Source organism: Carlito syrichta, unplaced genomic scaffold (genome assembly GCF_000164805.1).
Source record: "Carlito syrichta isolate Samal-C Ts95f unplaced genomic scaffold, Tarsius_syrichta-2.0.1 Scaffold135687, whole genome shotgun sequence".
NCBI classification, from domain to species: Eukaryota; Metazoa; Chordata; class Mammalia; order Primates; family Tarsiidae; genus Carlito; species Carlito syrichta.
Window position 1 is genome coordinate 275,453 of NW_007079783.1, and position 10,899 is coordinate 286,351.

The following is a 10,899-nucleotide window of genomic DNA, read 5'->3' on the forward strand; positions in this document are numbered from 1 at the left end:
AGAAACAATGGTGACATCAACAACAACCATCAGAAATAATGGTAATATCAACAACACTGAACACCAGAAATAATGGTGACAAGAACAACAATCACCAGAAATAATGGTGATATCAACAAGTATCACCAGAAATAATAATGATATCAATAACAACAATCACCAGAAATAATGGTGATATCAACAAGGATCACTAGAAATAATGGTGACATCAATAGCAACAATCACTAGAAATAATGGTGATATCAACAGGGATCACCAGAAATAATGATGACAACAACAATCACCAGAAATAATGGAGATATCAACAACAATCACCTTTTATTGGGTGCTTACTATTTGCTAACAGTGTTAAGCACTATATGTGAATGACCTCCTTGGATCCTTAAGCTAATTATTTCCCATTTTACAGATAAAAAAAACTGAGGCTTAGAAAAGTAATTTGCTCATGGCCAATCTACTAGCTAGTGACAGAACAAGAACTCAACACTATGCTTGATGCAAAAACCCATGTTCTGCCTCAGGCATGCCTTGCAAGACTTTCTCCTTCACTCCTCCACCTCTCACCTCTTTTCCTCCTTCCTTAATGATAAAGAAGGGGTTTGTCCCATCAGAAACAGTGAAGGTGAACCAGTCCTTGAGGGAGTTGCTACCATCATGGCTGTAGCTGACCCTGTTCTGGTAGATGTCTTCCATGGTGAAGGTGGAGGCAAGGTGGAAATGCTGCCCTTTTGCGGCTCGCTCAATGGCACCATGGCGCGGGGGCTGCACAATGGTGAATGTCACAGACTCGGCCTGTCCAGAGGGAAAAAGTCAGTGGGGAGGGATGTTCATGACAGAAACCAGATGAGTGAGTGATGGCCAGCAGCCGGCCATGGGCAGCAGAGCCTGAAGACATTTATAAAACCAGAATTACATTGTTCATAGACACTAAAATAAAGCTAAAAAGAAAAGCCGTATTGTTTACTATACCTTTAGCTATAAGACTGAAACATTTAAATTTGCTTTATTCAGGTCACAGAAGGAAGCCTAAATTTTAATCTCTACCAAGATGATAGGAAATAGACCTTTTAAACTATTAATCTCCTTTTAACCCCAATTTTCTGCATTTTCTACAACTCTTATATACAGACTCCCATATGCATTAGAATAGAAGCAAATTTCTCATTTTTCATTGCTGCTTCTAAGGTGACCTGTAGAAGGAAAAAGAAAGAGGCTTTTCAGTGGCTTCCCACCAATTTAGAATGAGATGCCAAGGCCTGATTTGAGCACAAGGCCCTCAGTGACCTGATCTCAGGTCTTCTCTCAGCCTCATTCTTCTCTCCTGCTTGCTCACTAGGTTTCAGCCTCTTGGCCTTTTGCAACCTATGTTGTAGTTATTTCCAGGGTCTAAGCATACTTGACCACAGCACCTTTGCACTTGTGATTCCTCTGCCTGGAAAGTAAATTCTCCTAGATAACTGCATAGCATGCTCTTTTGCTTAGCAATATCAATGCTCAAATGTGACCCCCTCAGAGAGGACTTTCCTGACATTCTGTCTATAACAGTACACCCACCAATCACTCTTCTCACCTGGCTTTATTTTTCTTCATAGCACTTGTCATATCTAATATGATATGTTCCTTCTTTCTTTATCATTTCACTTCAACCAAAGGATGTAAACTCCCTAAGCCTGGAACGTTATCTGTTTTACTTACAACTCTGTCTTTAGCATCTAAGGCAGAGTCTAGAACCTAAGAGGTATTGATATTTGATGAAAGATTGAATAAATGAATGAGTGCTGGCACAGAGAAGGGGAGACATGGAACTAATTAGTAAGTGTGGTGTTATGCTTTCATGTGAGCTAAGTCATGTCAGAATGTGAGATGCTTGGATCTGTAGGCATGAGAATAAGGGCTTAGTTTCCACATGCCTTGCTTTACTGTATAAAGCCTAGTCTTTGAGAAGGCTTTGACTGTAATAATTAGTTGCCATCAGAAAAGTGTGGAAGAAGGAAGTGAAAAGAAGGGAAAGATATATAGGTAAAGAAACCCCTATTCTCTCTAACAGGAATAACAAGAACACTGAGTGAAATGTCATTTACCTGATTTTCTGTGAATTCTAATAAAAAATCAGCATCTTAAAAGGACAATCACATGTAATCAGGGGAGGGAATGAATGCATCTATGATTTCAGAAAGAATTTAAAACTATTTGATCTCAAATATGTTAGTATATCTTTTCCAGAAGGCCATGGTATCTTCTGTCTTTTAGTCCTTCAGGGATACTTGCACTTACCACCCTGCCTTCAGGATGCACAGCTGTAAAGCAAGAGTTGCAACCTCTTATTTAGCAGGAGAACCCAGGGGAGCAGTCTTACCTCTGTGTCTGCATCCATCGCCTTGAGCTCAAACTCTGTGATGGTCTTCCTCACACCCTCCTGCACCCGCATCCCAGCATTCTGCACAATGGGCAATGAATCATCCACAGGGCGAATGGTGATATGGAAGGTCTGAGTCACCTAGGACAACAGAAGGATGCAAGTGGGACGCCTGACCCAGCACCTACCCAACAAGTTCAAGGTAGGTGCTCCCTGCTTTCACTTTCACACCATTCCAGGCACAACCGACTAACCAGGAGCCCAGAGTATTCTTGAGTAAAAGCCCAGGTGGTGTGGATGCTGCCCCTATCCCTTGGCAGAGAGCAGAGGAAAATGAAGCCCTCTTCTCAACCATTGCTCTGCCGACTCCTTCCAAGAAAGATGGCAAGGAATCAACACACCCAGTGATGGAAGCCAGTGCCTCCCCTACCTCGTTGATTCCATCAGACAGTGCAAAGCTGAAGGCATCTGTGTGTTCCTCAGTCTCACTGAAATGAATGTACTGAACATTTCGCGAAGTCAGGTCAGCTTGAGTAAAGGAACTAATCTGGATACCTGTTGTAAGGGGAAGAGAGAAGCAGAGACAGAATATCAACATGCCAGCCATGACTCTAAGGCTAGGGAGATGCCGTACTCTCACAGATTGAGAGGCCTGTGTAGTTTTCTTGGAGCGTTTATATCCTGCACTCGAGGACCTTGTGCTAGAGTTGCTGGCAGATCTCTCCAGCAGCATATGTTCTGTGGGAGCACTTGTTAACTTGATTATCAAGGCTTCGATGTGCCAAGTCAATGGCAGGTGTTCAATAAATGGTACTCTCCTTTCTCCTGGGATTTGTGGTTGCAGGTAAAATCTGTGAAAGGTAGAGCCACTGCTTTTTCCTCCAAGTCCCTCTCTCATGTTTATGTCTCTCTCCAATAGTGTCCGAGTCCTTTCTGAAAACCTGCCCTCATTCCTAAGACCGTGTGATGCTTTAGCTTTTGAGCACTAGATTCCTAGGACTTGGCTACATATAGCCTTGTTCCTGTGACTGGTGAGCTATTTCTGGCCTTGATAACTTCGCTGGATATTCTTCCAGGGCCCTTTTGACTCTAGTATCTATAATTCTAACTTCTCATGTACCACTTTAGCCGCTGGGCAACAACAAAACTTACTGCATGATTCTGGGGGCTTGGGCAACCATTCCAGGTCAAATCAAATATGACCCAGCAAAACAGCATCCTCCGCCTCGTTGACTCCATCAGACAGTGCAAAGCTGAAGGCATCTGCATGTTCCTCAGTCTCACTGGAATGAATGTACTGAACATTTGGCGAAGTCAGGTCAGCTTGAGTAAAGGAACTAATCTGGATGCCACTTAAGTTTTTTCCAGGGTCATTTTAAAAGTTAAAAATATTCTAAAGCAATTTTAAATAATGACAAGATACCCCACAAATGCGCAATGTCTCTGTGTCTTTAAATGGCTAATAGCCATTAGCAAAACAGCCCAGGATTCTTGCTTTTATCTTAGGACTATGGGGCTCACAACTCTGCTAGTCAAGAGTGAAACAAAATGACATATTTTAGTCTCTTAGCACAAATTCTCTCTGATCCTGCTTGTTGAGGTATTAATTCATTTAAGCTAGTCCTTTAGTTTGGCCCCGAAATTTATTTGCTGTTTCCTGGGATTTGTGACTTGTCATTGTTAATCCTGGCAAAGCCAGCCTGGTTTTTCTATTTAAAAAAAAAAAAACAGAGAGAGATCCTACTTTGACTCATATATTTAAGTGTGATATCAGTATCACTGCTTTATCTTTAAAAAGAAAAAAAATCGGCCCACATGGCTTACATTTGCATCTCTTTTCATCATCTGAAATTTGTCACCCAGATACAATAGCCTCTAGAATATGGGTGCATTAATTTTTTGATGAGGCATTTTATATTTCCTTGCCCGCTATATCAGTTCTTGACAGTCAAGAAATGTAGCACTCTGTCTTATAGCTTTGTCTTGTGGTTCTGGACAGAAATCCATACCATTCTTTAAAATTTAATAACTTCAGACCAGCTGCAATGAGAAATTTAAATCTCTTCCCCTGCTGTGAATCCAACCTCACAGTTCACAGGAAAAGACTTGCCAGGATTCTCACAATTAACTGGGCACCTAATTCATTGCTCCCTTTGTGAGCAAGTCTAAGACTGATTAAGAAAGGTGACAGATAATGCTTTCCTCTTGAAATTAATTTTTAAAACATTTTTATCGAAGCAAAATTAACACTTAATAACTCACAAATATTTAAAGTGCACAATTTCCTAAGCTTTGACGCACCCATGGAACCATCGCCTCATTCAGAATAGTAAACTCATCCATAAAATCCCCAAAGATTTCCAGCTGACACCTCATAATCCTCCTACCTTTCCCTTCTCCATCTCTGTCCCATCATGAAGCAACTCATGAATTGCTTCCTATTACTGTTCTTTTAAATAAACAGAGCCATACCGTATGTACTATTTTATGTCTCATTTCACTCATTTAATATGCTATTACAAATAAAGTTGCTATGATTATTTGTGCACAAGGAAGAGTATAGTTTGTAACCTTTTTGGGCAAATCTCCCAAAGCGAAATGGCTAGAATGTATGTTAGGCATCTGCTTGATTCTTCAGGATACTGCCGTATTTCTTTTAAAATGAGAGTTCTAGCTACATTCTCACTAGCAGCGCATGAAGGTGCCAGGCTTGATCTCAGTGGGACTTTCTCTGCTCAATCCAGCAAATGTTGAGCACCGACTATGGGCAGAACACTGTTTTAGGTTTGCTTATATCTGTTGAGTTTTATCTTTTAATAACTGGGAGTTCGACGTAGTGCCCCAAGTTTTATAGATTATGACACTGTAATTAAATTATGTATAAGATAGAAGGTTATGTGATGCACCCACGATCACTTAGCTGATAAGGGGGCAGTGCTGGGATTAGATCCCAAGGTAGTCTCATTCCAAAGTTTATGCCTGCTGGGAATACTTTTTGTAAAACTCATCTAGACAAGAAGCCTCTTGGATTTCACTCTTATTTTTAAATTTTTTTTTCAATGTAAAAATAGCATATGCCTATTAAAGACAATGTGAAAAACAGAAAAGTAGGAAAGAATAATAAAAAAACATTCATAAACCTACCACAGAAAAAATCCATTGCAATATTTTTGAAGTATTCCCTCTAAAATACTTCATTGGTTATAACCTCTTCCTTGTCTGAAATATTGATTTTGATGGGGTTTAATATTATCATTTAAATAATACTCATAAGTAAGCGACAGAGGATAACAAGTGGCATCTAGAACCTAGGTTTCAAGAGGACAAGGGTTTTCCTTGTTTCTTTACTAATGTGTACCTAGAATAAAGCCTGGGACATAGTAGGTGCTCAAGTCATATTGGGTAAACAAATTTAGTTGATCCACTACAGTCTATATCTAAGAGTTTCTACTGAGCACATACAGTCATGTGCCACATTACAACATTTCAGTTTTGGCCAATGACAGACTGCATATATGAGGGCAATCCCATGAGATTATAATATATATGATATGCAATACTGTACTTTTACTGTACCTTGTCTATGTTTAGATACACAAATGCTACTGTGTTATGCCATTATCTACTATATAGTAACATGCTATATAGGTGTGCAACCTAGGCACAATAGGCTACATCACATAGTCTAGGTCTACAGTAGGCTATACCATCTACAATTGTGTAAGCACACTTGATGATGTTCACGTGACAACAGAATCTCCTAACAGTGCATTCCTCAGGACGTATCTCTTTTGTTAAGCAACACATGGCTGCATTTTCAATCCCTACACACTTTTTATTTTTTAAATTTTAGCCTTTGCTAATTGAGTATTGGGAGACTTCATCTCCCCAAGCAAGATGGTGTTTCTAATAACGTAGTGTCCCTACTGGCTGTCACAGCAGGTAGTTGCTGTTTGAAATATCTAGAAGGCTTTTAATCCCATTTAAGGTGTTTTCAATCACCAGCCTGCTGGCTAAGCTATGTATCTGGCAGTATTATGGAGATCCACATTAACCATGTCAGTTTTTCCAATTCCCCTAGAGGCCAGAATATTAGAAAAAGCTCAGTCCAAGTCAGGCAAATGGTGAAGAAACAAAGCATCTCTGAAGAAACTGTCTTCCTAGCAGAGTGGTAGGTGATGCCTGGCCCTCCTGCTTTCCACACAGCTGCAGTGGTTCTACGCATGTTGCTTGTATCCTATCTCAGGCTCATTCTGTGGGAGACTCTCGGCTTTTTTCCTGATTCAGATTTTTTCCAAAGCCTCTTGTTAAAGGTTGAATTGTGCCCTTGCCCCACTCCAAATTCATATGTTGAAGTCTCAACTCAAAGGACTTCAGAATGTGATCTTATTTAGAAATGTCATTGCAGGTGTAATTAGATAACATGATGTTATGATAGTGCAACCTAATGCATTATGACTGATGTCACAAAAAGAGAAATTTGAACACAGACATGTCCATATAGGGAGAACACGCAATGGACAAGAAGACGGCCATCTATGAGCCCAGGAGAAAGACCTGGAGCAGGTCCTTCCCTCACAGGTCCCAGAAGGAACCAACCCTTCCAACACCTTTCTCTTGTACTTCCATCCTCCAGAACTGTGCATCAATACATTTCTGTTGTTTAAACTGCCGAGTCTGTAGTACGTCTTTTATGGCAGTCCTAACAAACTAACATGCCTCTGCTCTCAGGGAAAATTCAAACTAAAACAAAGAGTTACACCCTATTTCTGTTGTTGTCATAATAGTGAGAGAGATCAGATTAAAGAGGAAACCAAAGAATACCAATGCCCTTGAAAAAGCAAGACTTCTGAGACGTCTTTCCTGACTAACCCCCACCCTTCTCTTAGTTGGAACCCACCATCCCTGTCTGTCTTCTGTCATGTTGGTGTCACAGCTACAAAAACACGTGTACATATCTGTCTACGTGTCCCCCACTTCCAAAATACAAATTTTATTCTGTAGCCAGCACTCAATAAGTGCTAATCGGAGGAAGAGAGAAAGAAAAGGAAGGGAGTGAGGGAAGGATAGACGTCATACTAATATGACACAGTATCATCTGTAGATAACTCCATCCAGCCTATAGTTAGAACTTCATGGGTGGGTCTTTAAAAGAAACTCATAGCCCAGCTCCATCCTGCAAAGACTTTTATTTATTGGTCTGGGTAAGGCCCAGTAAACATATCTTCAGGTGGCTCTAATGTCCAAAGAGGGCTGAGAACCACCAAAGTATCAGAAAAGTAGAAGGAACCACTAGAAAACCTGCTTTGATTTCTTCTTCTTTTTTTTTAAATGTTTTCTTTCTGCTCAACATGAGTCACAGAAGCTAGAGCAAGTACAGCACAGAGGCATTTCATTTTGTGTTTTTGGCATCTCTAAACCAGGAACAAGCATAAGCCCCTCAGAGGCAGCAGATAAAATGGCGGACAATAGGATCAGATATTTGATCATATCTGATCTGTCCAGTGGCATTCACGTCTGAAGTCACCTGAATGCTGCGTTCTTTTTAATAAGAGAAATTGAGTAGATTTACTAACAAGAGAACTATTTATATCTGGTATTAAAACTAATGCTTCGTATGGCTGGTAAGCATAAACTGGTAAGTGCTAAGGCTGGCACTTAGGGCACAGTCATGATTAGTTCTCTGACAACTGGGAGGGAACCTGTGTTGTGATTGTACCGTACATGGACTCGCTTCCACAAAGATAGAAAACTAGTGAGAAATGAAGACCAGAGCAGGCTGAGCCACACACACAGCTACCAGCAGCTCAGGCATCCCAACAGGCAGCCTGGGTTCTGGGTGGTCTACTCATGGTGATAACTGGGTCCAAGCCCAGAACGGTGCCCTGTGGCCCCACTTTGACCTCTCTCTCTAGCTGTGCATTCCCTAAGTGCTGCATCATCTGGGCAAACCACCTGGGCTCTCATGATGCTGTAGCTCCATTCTGATGTCCGGTTTAGGTGATATTATGGTTTCTGGACAAAATGCCCACTCCCCTGAGGACCTTCAGAAGTGAGTTTAAAAGGTAATTAGGGTAGGGCAAGGGAAGTAATGCTTGTTTGAAAGGTGGTCTACCGTCTTAGGAACTTTAATTCACCTCCTTAAGATGTGAGAACTTGGCAGTGAGTACAAAGTAGAAAGTGGAAAATTTGTGGGCAGCACCTTGATAAGTTAACTCTTAGCAAGAAAGGTTCCCTGCAGGGCTTTGTAACAGCCAAGTGATTTAAGGCTTCTAGACTCATCCTTGAGAGTTTACTTTCGTGGGCAAATCTTTTGGTGATTAGTAAATAGAGGATGAAAGGACTTTTAATATGATGAGGGTAGAGCGCCTCATTTGCCCAATTTTAAGATTTAAGAGCAAGATAGGCTCCCAAGATGGGTGGAAACATACACAGGGGTTGGTTCTACATTCCCAGACAGGTGGGGAGATGCACCTTCCAACCACGATTCGCAGAGGCTGGATGGTTGAGCACTGTGCAATACTTTTCCTCAAGCAGTGTCTCAAGTAGAACCTGGCAGCTTTGTGGTCACAGACGGACCTACCCAGAGCCCTTCTCTGTCTGCCCTTGCCAAGTATAATGCCTGCATTGGGGAAAAGTTAACCTGAGGCCCGGGGTCAGCTTCCAACAGCCTTAGTTGGGAGAGGAAACCAGACACAGCTGCCTTGCTTCTGGATGCTGGGAGGAGACACCTGGTCACCCACTGGCTGAGGGCCTTGGGAAGATCTCTAAATGCCCTCAGAGTTCTGACAGGTCATGAGGATCTCTGTCCATTGGAGGAGGACAGGTCATAACTGGCAGGGGAGTCCAGTATTCTGGAAGAGGCAGTCCCTAGCTCCTTCGGAAGCATATGGGGCTGGGGCTGGGGCTGGAGTGAGGTGTTGGGAGGTGTGTGGTTAGCTGGGAGCTAAGCTGATATCAGCGTGGTGCCTTGGGAATAAAGTTGAAATCAAGGCAAGGATTCAGCTTTGGGATTGGATGCAACAGCCCACTGTTTCTCATTCATGCCACTGTTGATCTTTTAGGCAGAATAGTGAGGAGGTTAGGACTTAATCTGCTCATTGCAGGGCATTAGAATCCTATCTTCACCTTGATATGCTTGTTCATTCACCACTATCTTCCGTCCAAGTCAGCGTGTCAACTTGCATCAGGGATGACAGCCAAATGCCCCATTCCTGGAGAACCAGTGCTGTGTTGGAAATTGCTACATGCCAGTATTGCTCCTCCCCTACTTAGAAAACATGACTCCTGTCTATTAGCTAAGTAACCGGACGCCCATTGGAGTCTGCACTTGGCAGCCAGCTTGCAGCTCAGTGTGGCTGTGCTCCTGCCACAGGGATGTGATCAAAAGTGACGTGTTCTTCAAGTGATGCTCCCAAGGGAGAAAGGGATGTGGGCTCCCCTGGCCTCTTCCTCCTTCCTGCTGGCTGGGGGATGACCAGAGACAAAGGCATCACACAGAGGATCCCTGAGCCACACTCAGACCCCTGGGCTACTGCCTCTGGGTTGTTTTGGGAGAGAAAACACATTTCTTGTCTAAGTCATTGTATTTTGGAGTCTCTCTGTTCTCGCAGCCTAGCTTCTATCCTAATTAATATAACCCCTTATTCTAATTTCCCAAGAAAAAAGAGGGTCTGTGGAGTCCAAGGGTCTGGAGAAGCCCTGACTGAAAAGGCAGCACACACAGGGCTGAAGTGTCATGCTAGATTCCTTCAGGGACAGAAGGCTCTTGTCTCTCTTCCGCATAGTTCATACAGGTACATGGCTCCCCCTTCTCCTCTGGTGAAGAAAGGAGTGCCCACCTTTTCTGTCTACAGAGGACAGTCAGCTGACCAGGCAAGACAGCACAAGAGCAAAGCCATCTCACAGCCAACATCAGGAGAGTGTCAGTTGGCTCCGGTGGCTGAGGATAATTCTAGGAGGTATCCAGCACAGGCAGAAGATAGGAGACAGGAGGCAGAGAGTTCAGGGCCTGTGCAGGCCTAGATGCTGCTCTGATCTTCCTGGAAAGATAGACCCGCCCCACACCAACTTCTGGTGGACCCATTCTCACCCACTGAGACAATGGGGTGAAGGCCCCTACTGCCTTCTCTAAGCTGTGGCCAGTGTCTGAAGAGAGGCCAGGCAGAAATCAGCAGGCACTTCCTCCAAAGGGAGACCTTAGGCACTTAGAAGGTATCAAACTCATGGAAACATTCTGATGGGAGGAGGGGGAACACTGCTGCAAAGAGGGCTCTAGGAGGGACTTGTGGTGAGGAGGGCAGGGAAGCCTTGCCCTGGTAGCCACGGGGGACCCCCAGAGTAGAGAGGAGGAGGTTGGACCTGCATATCTGCTCTAATCAGGGGTACTAGACCAGGCAGATTGGGAAAAGCTGGGGGGAGGGACAGATATGGATGAGGAAGTCAAGCCTGCAGAAAGGGGAGGGGAAGCACATCCCAGCAAGAGAACACACCCTGCATTTCCAAAGGGGGGTCTCTCCCAGGAGGAGGGAGAAGCATGATCT

The 10,899-nt window shown here is 43.1% G+C and overlaps 1 protein-coding gene across 1 annotated transcript in view; it reads right to left on the reverse strand.

The window, feature by feature from the left end:
- FRAS1 (Fraser extracellular matrix complex subunit 1) overlaps positions 1-10,899 on the reverse strand; it is a 195,434-nt gene that overhangs the window by 66,614 nt on the left and 117,921 nt on the right. Inside the window, exons 31-33 of the mRNA XM_021708269.1 lie at positions 2,787-2,911; positions 2,357-2,497; positions 565-792 (exon numbers count right to left, since the gene is read on the reverse strand). Of these exons, the coding sequence (XP_021563944.1) occupies positions 565-792; positions 2,357-2,497; positions 2,787-2,911 (494 nt within the window). The remainder of the gene's footprint in view (positions 1-564; positions 793-2,356; positions 2,498-2,786; positions 2,912-10,899) is intronic.